Below are 20,086 nucleotides of genomic sequence, written 5' to 3'. Positions count from 1 at the left end.
TGCGAGTCACTACTTACTCCCCTGCCTCCAGAATGAGGGACTTTCTTGTGGCAGCTGGATGTCAAGTCCCTGCTCCTGTCAGCCCTTCAGCACCTCAAGCACACCCCCCAAGGCTCAATCAGCCTCTACTTTGCCTTGCAGATTAAAAATAGACGCACCCCAACTCCCAAGCCACTCCAAAGCATTCCCTGTAGCCTCCAGTGTCTGTCGCTGGACGTTCACAGTAATTACCAGGTTCACTACTCCCAAGGGAATAGGGTATGCACACACGCGCACACACACACGCCCCTTGTTTGAGTCAACTAAGTATCAGTTCCAATATAACAACACAGAACTGTAATCTATAGTAAAATCAAATGTAAGTTTATTAACTAAGGGAAACACTAAAAGATAGTGAGCACAGGTAATAAGAATAACAGGTAACATATAACAAAAGTATAACACACTTAACTTTAACATGCATAGAAAAGATAGGAAGTATGGCAAGAGACCACCCTGGCTTAACCAGGAGATCTTAAATTATCTAAAAATCAAAGAGTCCTACAAAAAGTGGAAACTAGGTCAGATTATAAAGGATGAATATAAACAAATAACACAACTATGTAGGGACAAAATTAGAAAGGCCAAGGTACAAAACTAGATCAAACTAGCTAGAGACATAAAGGGTAACAAGCAAACATTCTACAAATACATTAGAAGCAAGAGGAAGACCAAGGATGGGGTAGGACCATTACTCAATGAAGGGGGAAAAACAATAAGAGAAAATGTGGAAATGGCAGAGGTGCTTTATGACTTCTTTGTTTCGGTTTTCACCAGTAAGGTTGGCGGTGATTAGATGTCTAACATAGTGAATACCAGTGAAAATAAGATACGATCAGAAGAGGCTAAAATAGAGAGAGAACAAGTTAAAAATTACTTCGATAAATTAGATGTCAAGTCACCAGGGCCTCATGAAATGCATCCTAGAATACTCAAGGAGCTCACTGAGGAGATATCTGAGCCATTAGCAATTATCTCTGAAAAGTCATGGAAGACGGGAGAGATTCCAGAAGACTGGAAAAGGGCAAATGTAGTGCCCATCTATAAAAAGGGAAATAAGGACAACCCAGGGAATTACAGACCAGTCAGCTTAACTTCTATACCCAGAGATAATGGAGCAAATAATTAAGCAACCAATTTGCAAATACCTAAAAGATAATGTGATAAGTAGCAGTCAGCATGGATTTGTCAAGAACAAGTCATATCAAACCAACCTGACAGCTTTCTTTGACATGGTAACACGACTTGTGAATGGGGGGGGAAGTGGTAGATGTGGTATATCTTGACTTTAGTAAAGCTTTTGATACTGTCTCACATGATCTTCTCATACACAAACTAGGGAAATGCAACCTAGATGGAGCTACTACAAGGTGGGTGCAAAACTGGTTGGAAAATCATTCCCAGAGAATAGTTTATCAGTGGTTCACAGTCAGGCTGGAAGGACATAACGAGTGGGGTCCCGCAGAGATCAGTTCTGGGTCCGGTTCTATTCAATATCTTCATCAGTGATTAAGATAATTGCATAGAGAGTACACTTATGAAGTTTGTGGACTATACCAAGCTGGGAGGGGTTGCAAGTGCTTTGGAGGATAGGATTAAAATTTAAAATGATCTGGACAAACTGAAGAAATGTTCTGAAGTAAATAGGATGAAATTCAAATCAGTTGCATGCATACCAAATGGGAAATGACTGCCTAGGAAGGAGTACTGCAGAACGGGATCTGAGGGTCACAGTGGACCACATGCTAAATATGAGTGAACGGTGTAATGCTGTTGCAAAAAAAGCTAACATCATTCTGGGATGTATTAACAGGAGTGTTGTAAGCAAGACACGAGAAGTAATTCTTCCGCTCTAGTCTGCACTGATTAGGCCTCAACTGAAGTATTGTGTCCAGTTCTGGGTGCCACATTTCAGGAAAGATGTGGACAAATCTGAGCGAGTTCAGAGAAGAGAAACAAAAATGATTAATGGTCTAGAAAACATGACCTATGAGGGAAGATTGAAAAAAACTGGGTTTGTTTAGTCTGGAGAAGAGAAGACTGATAGGGGACATAACAGTTTTCAAGTACATAAAAGGTTGTTACAAGGAGAAGGGAGAAAAATTGTTTTTCTTAACCTCTGAGGATAGGACAAGAAGCAATGGGCTTAAAGTGCAGCAAGGGAGGTATAGGTTGGACGTTAGGAAAATATTCCTAATTGTCTGGGTGGTTAAGCACTGGAATAAATTGCCTAGAGAGGTTGTGGATTCTCCATCATTGGTTAGACAAACTCCTGTCAGGAATGGTCTAGATTGAGGTCAGCAAGCTTTGGCACCTGGCCCGTAAGGGTAATGCCACTGGTGGATTGGGCCGGTTTGTTTATCTGGAGCGTCCGCAGGCATGGAGCCCCGCAGCTCCCACTGGCTGCGGTTCGCTGTTCCCGGCCAGTGGGAGCTGCGGGAAGCAGTGGCTGGCATGTCCCTTGGCCCACGCTGCTTCCCGCAGCTCCCATTGGCCGGGAACTGCAAACTGCAGCCAGTGGGAGCTATAGGGCTCCGTGCCTCCGGGCGCTCCAGATAAACAAACCAGCCCGGCCTGCCAGCATTTTACCCTGACAGGCCAGGTGCCAAAGGTTGCCGACCCCTGGTCTAGATAATACTTAGTCCTGCCAGGAGTGCAGGGGACTGGACTAGATGACCTCTCAAGGTCCCTTTCAGTCCTATGATTCTATGCTAATCTCATCTAAGTGCACTCACTGCAACAATTTGAAGGCAAGAACCCGTCATGACTGGGATTTCCTCCTTAAGATGATCCTTATGGAGAAGTTACTCCAGCCAGGATCTGACAAGGATGACCAAAAGTCCTCCACCAAGTGCTCACCCACACGGTCTGAACCAGCAAAGAGCATGGCTCCATCCACTCTTGAGAAGAGGAAGAGAACTTTGAATTCTCCACAGAGGGAGTTGCACAAAAAGAAGTGGTCCCCTGCAAATCTCTACCATCGGTGGCGATAGCCCTGAGAGTCAGTACATACAATTCTCCCGGCACCTCTGGCATCAGCTGTGCCATGGAGCCGAAAGTCAAGGAGTTGAGACATAGATCCAGCCATGTCTCCTCCATGGCACCTACCACAACAGCACCGGCAACCGAGACAGCACCGATCATGCAGCCACCTCTGGCGCTGATGAGGTCGATGCACAAGTCAAACGGACATCTGTCTATCATAATACTACACTCGGCACCACTATCACCGGCACCACAGCAATTCCTAACCCAGAAAGACATTACTGTGGCATCAGTTCCACAGTCTCCTCTCCTTGGTTAACTGTTCCAATGGTTAATTAGACTCGCCATTAAAAAATATGTCTTATTTGTCTCACTTCAACTTCCAGCCATTGGATTGTGTTATTGTGACAATATGAATTGCTGAATAGCTGTTTCTCTTCATTTCTCCTTTCTGGGATGCCTTTTACACTGCTTTACTGATGAACAGCCACTCCTGGCCAGTTAACATACAGCCTCCAACATGCAACTTGCTCCCAGCTACACAGTATTGAGTGCTACTAGCTAACCACTTATACATTACATTGCAGAAGAACAGCAGCAGATTCTCTAGACCCAGACTTCCTCCCAAGAAATGTGAATCTTGTACTGCCCAGCACACTACTGGACAAAACAAGCTCATATAAAGTCTGTCATTTCATTAGTGGAAAATGATATGCACCATCTTTCTTATCCAAAATGGAATCTCCCAGACATTTTAATCCAAACACACTGATTAAGTAAAACAATAAAACAAGTTTATTAACTACAGAAAGATAAATTTTAAGTGACTACAAGTAATGAGGCATAAAGTCAGAATTGGTTACCAAGGAAATAAAAAGATAAAACCCCAGCTAAATGCCTAACTCAGTGGTTTTCAAACTGGGGTACACGTACCTCTAGGGGTATGCAAGCTCTCATCAGGGGGTATGCGAGAAAAATCCTGTAATGGCAGACAACGCATCATGTTAGCCCCCACAGACCTTTTTTTTCGTGTTTCCATAGGTATATTAAAACCCTATCTCAGACGGGGGTATGCGGTAGATTACATTATTTGGAAAGGGGTACAGAGCCTAAAAAGTGTGAGGAGAGTGAAGTCAAGTGTTTTTCCTCCCCTCTTTGTAATTCAATTTACTGTGCTAGAAACACCTTTGATGAGTTGTGGTGACAAACAGTCTCTTGTGAACATGAGGTTTGAACCGTCTTTGTGATTAAATGTAAATTTCTTGTTCTTCTTTGGGTGATTGCTCATATCAATTCCAATTAGGTGTGCACGCGCCTCATGCACAGTCGTTGGAAAGTTTTCCCCTAGCAGCACACGTCGGGTTAGCTGTGGAGTCCCCTGGAGTGGCGCCTTCATGGTGCTCAATATATGACCCTGCTGCCTCCTCAGTTCCTTCTTACCACCAGTGACGGTCGTTGGAACTGTGGCGTCTTGCTCAGCAATTTCTACCACGTTTCCCTAGCTTCGTTTGTTCTCTATATGTATTAGTTTTTAGTTGTTTGTTAGTATTAGTAGTTAGCAGTTGGGTGGGGGGGGTTACCTTCTGTCCCAATCATGTTTCCTTGGGAGGGCTTACATGCCCAAGTCCCAGGGGTTCAAGCCCTGCAAGTCCTGCAGCAGACCCATGGTAATGGGTGACCCCCGCGACACTTGTCTGAAGTGTCTGGGAGAGGCTCACCAAGCCGATCGGTGCAGGACTTGTAAGGGGTTTCGCCCCAGAACCAAAAAGGAGCGACACTTTCACTTCAAGCAGCTCTTTATGGAGGTGGCATTTAGACCTCAGCCTCCACTAGTGCGGCAAGACCCAGCACCATGTTTATCGGTACATAGCACCCGTCCGACAGTGGTGGAAGCGGCACCACGGAAGGACTCTGGCAGAGACCTGTGGCACCGCTGCTTCCCATGCCAAAACCGGCAGGATTGACCTGGCACCACTCCCACTCCCTGGTGCAGAAGCAGCACTGGAAGCAAGGGAGGAGCAGCTCTCTGTCCCAGAGGTCCACCCCTCTGGAGCCAGCCAGTGGGGCACATCCTCATGAGGAGCACCCAGCGCCAAAGTCTGCGGAGACAGCACAGTTGACTTCAGCCCCGCAAGGGGGACTGTTGAGTCCAGTGCTGTTGGACTTCCCAGACCAGGTCATCGAGGAGGTGGAACTGACATCCACCCCAAACAACTTTGAGGCCATGTGGGACCTCATCGTGATGATAGCGCAGAGGTCACCCACCCTTCAAGCTAAGCCTTCGGTACCGCATTGAGTGGCACTGTCTTGAGGCAAACTGGTGATGGTCTGGCCCTCAGCACCACTGATAGAATCCCAGCACCACTCGGAATCCTGGCGCCGCTCGCAATTGCGGCACCAGTCAGACTCGCAGCACTGCTGCAGGTTGTGCCAGTGCTCCTGGTCGCGATGCCGATCCGTGCGTCAATCCCCGTTGCACAGCAGGTCCCACTCCCGGCACTGGTCCTGGCGCTGCTCAGTGACCCTGTGCAGCTCCAGATCACGGCACCACTCTCTAGCCTTGTGGCACCGCTTTCCAACGTGACGACACCACTCCCCAGACCAGGTGCCAGCTCATGCAAGGCCCCTAGGCCTCAAATGCACACTGACCAATAAATACATAACTGGAAACAAGTCTGACTCACCTGTGTGTTAGGATTGTTGAAATAGGTATTAGATTTATAAGAATGTGTTTAGTGTTTATACTTTATGAAATGCTTATAAGTTGCTCCATGCATTAATCTCACTTTTAATATCTGCGTCCGATGTTATAAGGTAACATTTGAGTGTTTTCTCTATAACTGAAGAAGTGGGTTTTTTACCCACGAAAGCTTATGCCCAAATAAATCTGTTAGTCTTTAAGGTGCCACTTTACTCCTCGTTCTTTTTGCTCTGAAACAGTAAACCACTCATCAGGAGAGAAGCATTACCACATCTGAAATACTAGTTTTGCCACAGGAGGTGTTACAAAAGAAGGCCAATAGACACCAGACAAATCGTTGTGGAACACCAAAGGACAAAAGATTCCAAAACACAAAAGGCTTGCCCCACACCCATGAAGAGGAGACATGCATTTGGACTCATCCAATCAGCTTGATCTTTGTGGGAAGTGAATAAAAATCCCTAACAAGGAAAAAACTGTATGTTTATGAGGCTTGGACTCTGAGGGTCAAGGATTACTAAGCATAAGCAAAAGATCCCCAGTGCTTGTCCTGGGTTAGCTCTGAAGGACATAAGCAAGCTCTATATTATAGACGCTTCTGTTACCCTTTGACACTTAAGACTGTAACTCATTTGTGTTTGTATGTTTACATGCTTTAATATTGTACAAATAACTTATTTATTTTTCTTAGTTAATAAATCTTTTTTAATAGGATTGGCTACAAGTGTCTGGTGAGATCTAAGGTGCAATTTACCTGGGATAAGTGACTGGTTCTTTGGGACTGGGAATAACCTGAATATTACGGTGGTATTATCACAAAGGCAAGCTTACCTGAATGGCAAGATAGACCAGAGTACCCAAGAGGACTCCATGTTAAGGCTGTTACAGTGCTTGAGGAGTTCACACTTTATACTTACTTGGTGAAATCTAAATATAGAGCTCACAACCAATTTGGGGTTTGTGCCCCGCTTCGTCACAGTCTGCCTGAGGTTGGCACTCACGCTCTTGAGCCACTCCAGACAACTTGACACTCCTTATACACCAGAAGGTCTGTTTCAGTATATTTAAGGATTTTTCTTGGCCTCACTGAGAAGTTAGTTTCTTTAAGGCATTAATGTATCTCTGTCTCTCATATTGTATGAAAAAAGAGGTTCATTGTGCATTATCAGTAATAGCCTAATAGGCACATCTACACGTTTGGGGGGAGATTAAGGATCTCCAGGCACACCTTCTCTCCTAAGAAGAATGTTACTGTTCCTGCTGTGATGACTGAGAATGAGTTCTCTTGGGACTCCCTCACGGCAGCAGCAGGCAGCCTGGCTGTTGAAGAGAAGTTCTTCAGCTGCAGGGTAAGATCATTAGGCATAGGGCATCCTATAGCAACTGAAAGGAGCAGGATCAAGCACTCCTAAAGTCGTGCATTAATGGTGATTGGTACAGGTAATTGTGATTACCCTCTAGCTTCCTGAGACTGATTGAAAGGCCATTATCAAAGAACAGTTATCAATGGTTTACTGTCAACCTGACAGGATATATCTAGTGGGGTCCTGCAGGGTTCTGTCCCGGGTCAGGTACTATTCAATATTTTCATTAATGAGTTAGATAATGGACTGGAGAGTATGCTTGTGAAATTTGTGGATGGCACCAAACTGAGGCGGGATTCATGCACTTTGAAGGATAGGATTAGAACTCAAAACAATCTTGGAGAATTGGTCTGAAATCAACAAGATGAAATTAAATAAAGAGACATGCAAAGTACTATACTTAGGCCTGGTCCACACTAGGACTTTAATTCGAATTTAGCAGCGTTAATTTGAATTAACCGTGCACCCGTCCACACCACGAAGCTATTTAATTCGACATAGAGGGCTCTTTAGTTCGACTTCTGTACTCCTCCCCGATGAGGGGAGTAGCGCTAAATTCGACATGGCCATGTCGAATTAGGCTAGGTGTGGACGGAAATCGACCTTAGTAGCTCCGGGAGCTATCCCACACTGCACCACTCTGTTGACGCTCTGGACAGCAGTCCGAGCTTGGATGTTCTGATCAGGCACACAGGAAAAGCCCCGGGAAAATTTGAATGCCAGTTTGAATCTCATTTCCTGGTTGGACATCGGGGCGAGCTCAGCAGCACCGGCAATGATGCAGAGCTCTCCAGCAGAGGAGTCCATGCAATCTCTGAATAGAAAGAGGGCCCCAGCATGGACTGACCGGGAAGTCTTGGATCTGATCGGTGTGTGGGGTGAGGAGTCTGTGCTTTCGGAGCTGCGGGATGCAACTGTCCAGTTAATTATTAAAAATACTTTGCTGTTAATTACTGTTTCCGTCATGTTTTTTCACAGAAGACTGTGTTTGAAGGGGGGGGTGGGGAAGGGGGTTGGTAATTGGACAGGACGGTCACCTTTACCAGGGTACAGACACGGGGGCAGGATCAGCAGCAGGTCACACACACAGTGCAGTCAGTAGGCACCCTGGTCGGTATGGGAGGTGGTTTCCAGGTTCTGTGTGGGTGGGGGGGGACGTGACTTTGTAGCGGGGGAGGGCGGTTACAGATCTTATGCAGCGGTCCTTGTCCTGGACCACAGAGTCACGCAGCAGAGGAATCTGTATCCGTCCTCCTCCGCCACAAGGTCACATAGCCCCCGCACACAGAATCCCAAAAAGGAGGGATGGCAGGCTCCGTTGAAACAACCAGTCCGGCACTGCGGACCGCTCTAGGAGCAGGAGCCTGTCATTCCTCGAGTTTAGAGGCGGTCTTTACATCACCGCACACCCTACCCAGCACAGTCTGCGTCCCAGTTTCAACCCTTTAAAGCAAAGTCATTAATAAAGAAACCTTTGTTAAGTAACAATGGAACATGTATTTTATTTTTACACGTGTGTTGGAAGTGGGGGAAACGGGGTGAACGGGGTATGTAACTGCAGAGGATAGTCAACAGTAACTGGGTAAAGAAACGGGCAGGTTCAGCTTCTCTGTAAAGAAACTGAACAGTCACAGGTCACGCTGCTCGCTGGTACTTGAAGAGTTCCTTGTCGCTGTCCAAGGCGCCTGTATAGGGCTTCATGAGCCAGGGCATTAGCGGGTAGGCTGGGTCCCCGAGGATCACTATAGGCATCTGCACATCCCCAACAGTTATTTTGTGGTCCGGGAAGAAACTACCTTCCTGCAGGTGTCTAAACAAACCACAGTTCCTGAAAACACGCGCGTCATGAACCTTGCCTGGCCACCTGACGTTGATGATGGTAAAACGTCCCCTATGCTCCACCAGTGCTTGCAGCACCATTGAAAAGTAGCCCTATTTCTCAGCAGCTGACTGTGGAAGAGGTGGACGATAAGGTGCGAGGAGGTGAAAACGGCCATAACTGCAGCGGGCTCCATGATCGCAGTGCTGTGGCGTCCGCGCTGTCACTGACCAGAAAAGTGCACGAACAGATTGCCCGCAGGCGCTTTCGGGGAGGGAGGGAGGGCGTGATTGACGGTTCAATGATGACAGTTACCCAAAACCACCCTCGACACATTTTTTCCCCCAGCAGGCATTGGGGGCTCTACCCAGCATTCCAATGGGCAGCGGGGACTGCGGGAACTGTGGGATAGCTTCCCACAGTGCACCGCTTCCAAAGTCGACGCTGGCCCCGTTAGTGTGGACTCACAAAGTCGAATTAGTGTCCTTAGTGTGGATACACAAATTCGACTTCGTAAGGTCGATTCCACAAATTCGAATTAAGTTGAATCGAACTACTCTTGTAGTGTAGACATACCCTTAGGAAGGAAAAATCAAATGCACAACTACAAAATGTAGAATAATTGACGAGGTAGTAATACTATTGAAAAGGATTTGGGGGTTATAATGGGTCATGAATTGAATAGGAGTCAACGATGTGATGCAGTTATGAAAAAGGCTAATGTTCTTGGGGGCATTAACAGGAGTGTCTTATGCAAGACAGGAGAGGTAATTGTCCCACTCTCCTCGGCACTGGCAACATCTTAGCTGGAACACTGTGTCCAGTTCTGTGTGCCACTCTTTAAGAAAGATGTGGACAAATTGGAGCGAGTCCAGAGGTGACCAACAAAAATGATAAAAGATTTAGAATACTGACCTGTGAGGAAAGGCTAAAAAAATTGAGTATATTGTCTTGAGAAGAGAAAACTGAGTTAAGGACCTGATAAATCCAGATATGTTAAGAGGTGTTGCAAAAAGGATCAATTGTCCTCATATCCAGTGAAGGTAGTTACAAGAAGTAATGGGCTTAATCTGCAGCAAGGGAGGTTTAGGTTAGATATTAAGGAAAAACTTTCTAACTATAAGGGTTGTTAGGTACTGGAAAAGGCTTCCAAGGGAGTTTGTGGAATCCCTGTCATTGGAAGTTTATAAGAACAGGTGGACAAACACCTTTCGGGGATGATGTAGGCATACTTCATCCTGCCTTAGCATAGGGGGCTGGACTAGATGGCCTCTCAATGTCTCTTCCAGCCCTTTATTTCTATGATTTTGTACTCATCAGGGAGAGATGGCAGACACATACATCTTCCTCCCCCAACTCCAAAAAGATGTAGGTGAATTGGACATAGCATGCTTCTCCAAAAAGAGTGCTTCAGTCATGGTGTGATTGCTGCCCGGGAGAACTGTGGACAGTTTTCCTCCTAGAAAACAAGGCTTTGGCCTTTTTTGCTCCACTGCTGTAAGCAGGGCTGCCACCATCTTCTTTAATCCCTGTCAGGGTGGCCCATTGATGTACCACCAATGTATAGGGAGGTAAGAAGAGACAGGCTGTCTGAACAGTGGTTTTTATCCCACAGATCACGTGCCAGAGCAAGGGATTTGGCTTCCCGAAAAGTAGAGGGTGTGGCTGGCCTTGCACAGGTCTTGTTTCCTCCTCTGAAAGTGGAAGACGACTATTTAAGAAGTTATCTAGTTAAATACTTTTTCCTTGTAGGCCTAGTTTCCTTAGCTTTTCTTCCTGACAAATCTCATTGGTATGCATTTTTATCAATATTATATCAATCATTCTTCCTTCTTTCCTTGCCAATTTGTCTGAGATCATGAAAAGCATGGGTCTAGGTCCGGAGAAGACTGTTCTCTGCTTGAAAATTAATTTCACTCACTTCCTTTCCTAAATTTCTTAATTTAAAATCAGTTTCCTTGCCCACTTTTTCAAATTTTAGTACAATTCTGCCTTTACCTGTTTCTGTTCTCATTTCTTCTCTTTCCTTTGTTTGCCATATGGCTAATGCCTAAATACGCCTTTTGATTCCTCCTTTCCTTGTCTTTGTCTTTTTTTCAGTATTGTACCATGTGCTTGGAACTTCCTCCCTTAGTTCACTAAACAATCTTCCCTCTTTGCATTTGAATCCCTCTTTTAAAGCACTTCTTTGCAAACCCTTTCAGCTGTAACTCGCAAAGTACTGACTACATACTCACCCCCTTTGAATTTACCTATGTATTATGTATTTATTGATAATTTATGTATGCAGTATATACTATCTTGTTTGTGATTTACTGTCTAATTAAGATTGAAAATTCCTTGGGGAGGGAGAGTGAATGTATCTGTCCTTTACAATATGTAATACACTGTTGGTACTCAGTAAATTAATACTAAAGAAACCATAGGATGGAGGTAATTACAAAGAATTAAGTTCTCTTTTGAAAGTGTCATGTTTTTGTTTCTTTTACAGAAAAAGATAACGCTAAATATGTTTTTAGACACATTGATGGTTGATCCACCCCCTCAGTGCCTTGTGTGGCTACCTCTCATGCACAGACTTGCACATGTAGAAAATGGTAAGTTAAATATTTATGTCTGACATTTCTGTTCAGAAAAGTGTATATATGATGATCTTTTCCAGAAATTGGATCTTAGAGTTTGCTTTCTCTGATTGTTCCCACTGTATGGTGTTAGTCCCAGAGCATTCAGGGACTAAGGGCTAGTCTACACTTACCGTCCGGGTCGACGCGGTGAGTTCGACTTCTCGGAGTTCGAACTATCGCGTCTGATCTAGACGTGATAGTTCGAACTCCGGAAGCGCCGCGGTCGACTCCGGTACTCCACCACTGCAAACGGCGGTGGTGGAGTCGACGGGGGAGCCGCGGAGTTCGACCCCGCCGCGTCTGGACGGGTGAGTAGTTCTAATTAGGGTACTTCGAATTCAGCTACGCTATTCACGTAGCTGGATTTGTGTACCCTAATTCGAACCCCCTTTTTAGTGTAGACCAGGCCTAATTCTCAGAGGAGCTAAACACCCCCAGATCCCACTGACTTCAGTGTGAATTGTAGTTGCTCATCACTTCTGAAAACAAGACCCTATAATTACACAGAAAATTAAACAATAATCTAGAACAATCCTATTATTTTAAAACTTTTCTTTTTAATTTGAATATTAACATCATTAACAACACAGGATTTAAAATAAAAAATATAACCTTCAGAAAAAACAATTTCTGCAAATGAACAAGCTCGTCGACAACTTTTAAAGGATTTTCACTTGCGTCGCACTTTAACAAGTATTATCAGTTGATGATGTGGAAGATTTTTGGTTGCCAGTTCAGGTGTCCTTGCTGAGTGTCTCATGAGTGCACCAATCACTTTCTGCCTCCCACCATGAACAACATGAGGGCTTAGCTCTCTCCATCCATGTCCAGTGCTTTCCTTAGCTACAAGTTCCCAGTTACACCTACACAAGAAGGTATTTCTCTGAGAAGTGATTAGGGTTTGAAAAACTGGAGAAGGCTAAAAGGACAACAGATATACTTCTTGTGGTGAGGCATTGTGTGCAACCTGGTCTTTGACTGGCATGCTAGATATGTCAACACATTCTGTGAGGCATAACATCCTCCAGTCTCAGAAATCACAATTTCCACTTTTGAGACAGTCATCATTTGTGGACCCAGTGGTTCACCAAGGACTTAACCCAACCCCCTCCCCCCTTTTTTTTGGCCAGAATCTTGGGTAATGAATTTCTCCCTCATCTTTTCTTGTCACTTCTTAGGTATGATCAAATCTTCTCAATTTTTCCTCAACATATTAAAAACCTTACCACCTTTCCTGTTTCAGCAGCTAGACTGCTTGTCCCCACTGCAATAGCCTTTTGCCTTGATTACTAAATTGTCTTCCACTTAAGTCTTCCTGAAACCCATATCTGTCATACTCCAGTCTGTCCAAAATCCTGCAGCTAAAATTATCTTCCATGCCTGTCAAATGGACCACGTCATCCCCTTCTAAGAATGTTTCCAGTGAATATGCCTTGTTCACTATATCAAATTCAAACTTCTTGTGTGTCATTCATGACCCTGCTGACTCTGCCCTTGCCTATGTCTCAATCTTCTCTTATTTCTCATTGCCCCATCCACTCTGCTTTACCAGGAGTGCCAGCCTCAATGCCCTATTTGTTTGCTTCTCCCTCTCCCAACTTTGTGCCTTTCTCTATGCTTTTCTCTATTCATCAAACTACGGACTTCTGCACAATATGTGTGTGTATGTAATAAATACATGCACGCACACATTTAATGGAATAAGTAACCATGAGATATGTCATTCACCTGTTGTATCAGCATCTCAAGGTGCATGTAGCACCTGGAGGCCCCAACCAGGTCAGGGCCCAATTGTTCTAGACACTCTACAGAAGCAGTCCTTGCCCCCAAAAAACTGATAATCTTTTTCTAAAACAAGATGTCACAGGTGGGTGAAATAAATGGGGGAGTAGTGAGTGACGACAGGGCAATAGTATTACAAGGATATTTTACACAGACTATAGATGTGTACACACCCAATTCATTCTAATTTAACCCAATAAACTTACCAAAGTCCAGTGGTGACAGGGACAGGCAGAGGATGCTGCTGGCAGTCCTTATTTACAACTCTTCACACAGGTGGCCTTAGGGTGATGGTCATTCTCCATAGATCAGGGTAGATAAGGAGTTCTTATCCACCTTAGGTGATAGAGCTGGCCTTTTTTAGGCACAGCGCTCCTCTCCCCAATCTGGGGAAAGGGAACTGAACATGAATCCTAAACATAGCCTGCACTTTCTGTATCTGTCAGGCTACTACTCCTGGCTAGTCATTCAACTCAGTGGTCAAAATAAAACACAAATTCAAGCTGACAATTTGGTTCATGTGGCACCTTATAGACTAACAGACGTTTGGGAGCATGCGCTTTCATGGGTGAATACCCACTTCGTCGGATGCATCTGACGAAGTGGGTATTCACCCACGAAAGCTCATGCTCCCAAACGTCTGTTAGTCTATAAAGTGCCACAAGACTCTTTGCTGCTTTTACAGATCCAGACTAACACGGCTACTCCTCTGATACTTGACACCAATTTGGTTCATGGAATGTCAGAACTCTTCTTGACAATGAGCAAAGACTGGAACGTAGGACGACCCTTGTTGCTAAAACACTGAAGAGGTATAACATAGACATCACTGCCCTCCAAGACAGTCAGAGGTAGGGTTCGTCATATGGTCCAACATTGCTCACAAGCTTGTTTCACTCCCCAAGAGAGTCAATGACTGACTTATAGTGCTCCACATAGAAACCAGTATGCCACCATTATCAGTGACTGTGCACTGACAATGACTCGTACACCGAGATCAAGGAGGTGTTTTATGAAGATCTTAGCAGGATCATCAGAGGGGTGCCATACCAGGATAAACTTATTGTCCTTGGAGATTTTAGTGCTCCTGTGGGAGCTGACTTAGATACATGGAAGAAGGGGCTAGGTCATCACAGCTTTGAAAGGTCAAACTCCAATGGCCAACTGTTTCTCTCCAAGTGTACCAAGTTCAGTCTCACTATTACCAACACTGTCTTCCCATAGGCCAATAAATATAAGACAACATGGATGCATCCATGTGCAGACAGTGGCACATACTGGACTATGTAATTGTACAGTCTAAAGACATTAAAGATGTGTACACCACCTGCTCTTTGAGAGATGGTGAACGCTGGTCAGATTACTGACTTGTGAGAAGCATCATGTTGCCACACTTCTCACCAAAGCATCCGAGAAGATGCCTCAAACCAGTGAAAAAGATCAGTGTGGCTTCCATGAAAGACTCTAGCAAACAATCCAAGTTGAAACATATACTGGAGATTGCATTAGCTGAGGTCCCAGAGAACTCCACAGATATTGAGGCAACCTGGCAGAAGCTCAGAGATGTCACATATCATGTGGCATCCAAGGTTCTTGGCTTTGTAAGGCGGAAACACCACAACTGGTTTGATGAGAATGATCCTGAGATAGCCTGGCTACTGGAGACAATGCACATCACACTCAAGTCCTACATCTTGGACAAGAAATCAGTAATGAAGGAGACCAGGTGCCATCAGGCCAGACATGCACTTCAAACCCGATTAAGGCTAATGAAACACTGATGGGAGCAAAAGGCTGCAGCTCTGCAGGAAGGGGTTGACAAACATGATGTGAAGGCCTTCTGCGAAGGTCTCCATGCTGTGTATTACCCAAAATCCAGTGGGTACAGCCCCTGTCCTCACAGCAGATGGTAACTGGATGTTCACAGACAAAAGCAATTTTCTCTATCACTGGGCAGAGCGCTTTACGAGTCTCCTTAACTGTCAATCTACTATGTCTGATGAAGCCATTGACTCACTCCCACAATGTGTTGTCCTGAAGGAGCTGTCTGTGGACCCTTCTTTAGGCAAAGTTACTAAGGCTATCAAGCAACTATCCATGGGCAAGTCTCAAGACCCCATCTGCATTCTGCCTGAAGTGTACAAATGTGGAGGTTCTCACTCGGTCAGGAAATGCATCAAGACTATATGCCCTAGGAGTTTTCAACAGGTTTGTGTTCACCCAATGGACACATTGCGTCCAGAGTCACAGTGTGGCTTTTGTGCTGGCTGTGGCATCATGGACATGATTTTTCCAGCCTGACAAATACAACAGAAGGTTTGTGAACAGAACAAGGACCTGTACATGGTGGTTTTTAACCTGATCAAAGCCTTCAACATGGTGAATCACAAGAGCCTACGAAAACTTTTTCATGAATTTGGTTGCCCAGAGAAGATGATTGTGGTCATCTGCTCATTTCACGATGACATGATGGCCAGGGTGATGGTCCGTGGTGACTCAACAGAAGGCTTCCCTGTCATCAGCAGCACCGAACAAAGATGCGGTGGTCTTTTAAGCCATGTTCTTGTTCACATTCCAGGACTTTGACAGAGGTGTACACATCCAGTTCAGATTGGTTGGGGGTCTATTCGATCTAAAACTCAGGGCTTGCCCCAAGGTAACTGAACAGCTATTAAGAGAGCTCCTGTTTGCTGACGACTGTGCCCTCATTGCACACATGCTTAAGGACATTCAACTTATCATGGATGGTTCTGCCTATGCCTCAGCATGCTTCAGTTTCATAACCAGTCAGCACCATACTACCAGCATCATTGATCTCATGATCCCATCATCACAATTGACAACACACCCTTCAGCTCGGTCAGGAAATTCTGCTAACTGGGTAGCATACTTACCAGCAATGCAATGTATGATGAGATCATTCAGTGCCTGGCAAAGGCCAGCTTGGCATTTAGCAGGCTCACTCACAGGCTTTGGAGGGAGCATGGAGTCTGCCTCAGGATCAAAATATAATCACCTCACTCGAATATGACTGCGAGACATGGAGCTTTGGATATTTCATTTAAGAAAACACAAAGATGGGAGAAAATGAAAGAGGCAGAGGGTAGCATAGATGATTGAGCAACGAGGATAAGAATTTCGGTTTGAGGTGTAGATCACAATGGAATTGTGCAGAGCTTTAAAGGGAAGAATAAGAAGTTTAAATTTGACGAATTGGAAGCAGCAGAGCCATCAACCATCTGGAATTCAGGGCTTTTTGCTATGCTCTCAAGGCCTTTCTACCATGTCTTTAGTGCTAAGTAGAACAGGTCCTAACAGACAATACCATGGCCCTGTATTACATAAAACAGGAATGGGTGTGGTCCCTACATTAGTTGAAGCAAGAAAACTCTTTGGCATTGGTGAATCAAACACAGGATCAACTACATAGGGCTACATCATGAGGAGGAGATGAATGTGCAGGCAAATTTCCCTGAGCAAGACAATGCAGGACCAACAATAAGGAATAAAGCCAATCTGAGGAATTACAGACTAGTCAGCGGAACTTCAGTGCCTGAAATGATATGGAGTAAATCAAGTAATCAAATTGCAAACATCTCATAGACTTTAAGGTCAGAAGGGACCATTATGATCATCTAGTCTGACCTCCTGCACAATGCAGGCCACAGAATCTCACCCATCCACTTCTATAACAAACCCCTAACCTATGTCTGAGTTATTGAAGTCCTCAAATTGTGGTTTGAAGACCTCAAGCTGCAGAGAATCCTCCAGCAATTGACCCATGCCCCATGCTGCAGAGGAAGGCGAAAAACCTCCAGGGCCTCTGCCAATCTGCCCTGGAGGAAAATTCCTTCCCGACCCCAAATATAGCGATCAGTTAAACCCTGAGCATGTGGGCAAGACTCACCAGCCAGCACCCAGGAAAGAATTCTCTGTAGTGACTCAGATCCCAACCCATCTAACATCCCATCACAGATCACTGGGCATACTTACCTGCTGATAATCAAAGATCAATTGCCAAATTAATTGCCAAAATTAGGCGATCCCAGAAGATAATAAGATAATAAGTATCAGAGGGGTAGCCGTGTTAGTCTGGATCTGTAAAAGCAGCAAAGAGTCCTGTGGCACCTTATAGACTAACAGACGTTTTGGAGCATGAGCTTTCGTGGGTGAATACCCACTTTGTCGGATGCATGAGGGATAATAAGTAACAGTCAGAATGGGTTTGTCAAGAACAAATCATGTCAAACCAACCTAATAGCTTTCTTTGAGAGGGTAACAAACCTTGTGGATAGGGGGAAACGGTAGATGTGGTATATCTTGACTTTAGTAAGGCTTTTGACACTGGCCTGGTATACACTACAGGGAGCGGCGGGATCAATCTAAGATACGCAACTTCAGCTACAAGAATAGCGTAGCTGAAGTCAACGTATCTTAGATTGAATTAAAATTACTTTGTTTGTGTCTTTGTGACGCTGGATCGACGGCTGCAGCTCCCCCGTCGACTTTGCTTCCACCTCTCGCACTGCTGAAGTTCAGCAATCGATGGGAGAGGGATCGGGGATCGATTTATTGCGTCTACACTATACGCGATAAATCGATCCCTGATAGATCGATCGCTACCCACCGATCTGGCAGGTAGTGTAGACTTACCCACTGTCTTGCGTGACCTTCTCATAAACGAACTAGGGAAATATAGCCTAGAGGGAATTGCTGTAAGGTGGGTGCATAACTTGGAAAACTGTTCCCAGAGAGTAGTTATCAGTGGGTCACAATCAAGCTGGAAGAGCATATCTAGTGGGGTCCCACAGAAATCAGTCTCCTGTTCAATATCTTCATCAGTTATTTAGGTAATGGCATAGAGAGTACACTTTTAATGTTTGCAGACAATACCATGCTGGGAGGGATTGAAAGTGCTTTGAAGGATAGGATTAAAATTAAAAATGGTCTGAAGTAAATAGGATGAAATTCAATAAGGACAAATGCAAAGCACTCCACTTAGGAAGGAACAATCAGTTGCACACATACAAAATGGGAAATAACTGCCTAGAAAGGAGTACTGCAGAAAGGGATCTGAGGGTCATAGTGGATCACAAGCTAAATATGAATCAACAGTGTAACACTGTTGCAAAAAAATGCAAACATCATAGCAGGAGTGTTGTAAGCAAGACACGAGAAGTAATTATTCCACTCTACTCCGTGCTGATTAGGCCTGAGCTGGAATACTATGTTCAGTTCTGGGCGAAACATTTCAGGAAGGATGTGGACAAATTGGAGAAAGTCCAGAATCAGGAATGGTCTAGTTATTACTTAGTCCTGCCTTGAGTGCAGAGGATTGGATTAGAATACCTATTGAGGTCCATTCCAGTCCTACACTTTTATGATTCTATGAACTTGAATGATTCTTGACACTGTTAGTAACCATCTCCATATTCAGGAGAAGAGTCATAAATGGAGCTCTTCATCTCCAGAGAAAATGTGAAGTGATTAGGCAAAGACTGGAAAGTCATTGTCAGATGATTTCTTCTGGGTTGCAGTGGAAGCCTCCAATCCCACTCCTTCCCAGTGTTATGGAAGATAGAGAGACAGAACAATGATTCATATGGCCGTATTATGGTGAAGACAACACTGGAATACAGAGCTCCTAAAGTTCCCAAAGAATCTCCTTTCCCACTTCCACTGTCTCCAGATCGACCTCCTTCCTCAGAGGAGCAGCCAATTTCTTCATATCAACCCAGAGACATCTTGCCTTTTGGCCTGGATAATAACCTACAGTGATGGTCACTGATCAGGATTGCTCTGGACAAGGATGAAGTCCACTATGAAGTGCTATCTCCAAAAATGGAAAAGGTTCTCCATGTGGTCCAGTAGCAAGAATCTTACCCTGACACAAACAGGAATTCATGCTATATTGGACTGTTTAATGTTAAGTCACAAGGACTCTCACTAACAGCATTAATATACACCTGGATGCTCTCTCAGCCCACTGCCATCCTGTTCAGAACAAAATGGTATTTTCCCATCAAACAATAGCCAGATTCCTAAAAAGACTTACTAATGCTTTTCCTGGAGTAAGAAAACCACCTCCTTCCTGGGATCTAGATTTGGTGCAAACCAAGTTGAAGCGGACTCCGTTTGGATCTCTCAGGTACACTTCCCTAAAACACCATTCTTGTTGGCTATAATCACATCAGCAAGAAGAGTCAGTGAGCTCCAAGCTCTAATGGCCATTCCCTCCTACACTGTAGTGCACAAAAATTAAGTGGTGCATAGACCTCATTCTAGCTTAATGCACCTTAGCCAGTATATTTCTCTCCTTTAGTTGTTTCCCAGTCATTGTTCTCATACATCTCCACACTTTGGATGCCAAGAATACAAAGCCCGTTTAAAAGATTAATAGGCTATTTGTAGCATATAGGGAAAGCTGCTAAAGAGAACCAGTCAACACCGAGATATCTAAGTGGTTAAGGCTTGTGTAGAACTCTGTTACAACATAGCTAAGTTACCAGGGCCTACAGGGTTAAGGACTCATTTGAATAGAGCCATTGCAGCTTCTGTGCCATGTCTTAGGCAATTCCTAATACTGGAAATCAGCAGAGAACAGCTTAAAATGTAGTGCCTACTTTCTCCAATTGCTGTTCTTTAGACTTAGCATCATGCTCCAATGCTCTATTTGTCAGGGTAGTGCTACCACGCATATGTTGTTATAAACTCTTCATCCACCTTCCGCCCAGGCAGTACTGATCACTAGTTTTAGCCAAGTGGAATACAG

General features: G+C 44.6%; 1 protein-coding gene across 8 annotated transcripts in view; it reads left to right on the top strand.

Moving 5' to 3' along the window:
• Positions 1–20,086, top strand: part of DTNB (dystrobrevin beta) — a 354,166-nt gene that overhangs the window by 100,098 nt on the left and 233,982 nt on the right. For all 8 annotated transcript variants that reach the window (XM_045010065.1, XM_045010062.1, XM_045010063.1 and 5 more), the window contains exon 7: positions 11,400–11,505. In XM_045010065.1, the coding sequence (XP_044866000.1) occupies positions 11,400–11,505 (106 nt within the window). The remainder of the gene's footprint in view (positions 1–11,399; positions 11,506–20,086) is intronic.

This window comes from Mauremys mutica, chromosome 3 (assembly GCF_020497125.1).
Source record: "Mauremys mutica isolate MM-2020 ecotype Southern chromosome 3, ASM2049712v1, whole genome shotgun sequence".
NCBI classification, from domain to species: domain Eukaryota; kingdom Metazoa; phylum Chordata; order Testudines; family Geoemydidae; genus Mauremys; species Mauremys mutica.
This window is presented reverse-complemented; position numbering and strand designations above follow the sequence as displayed.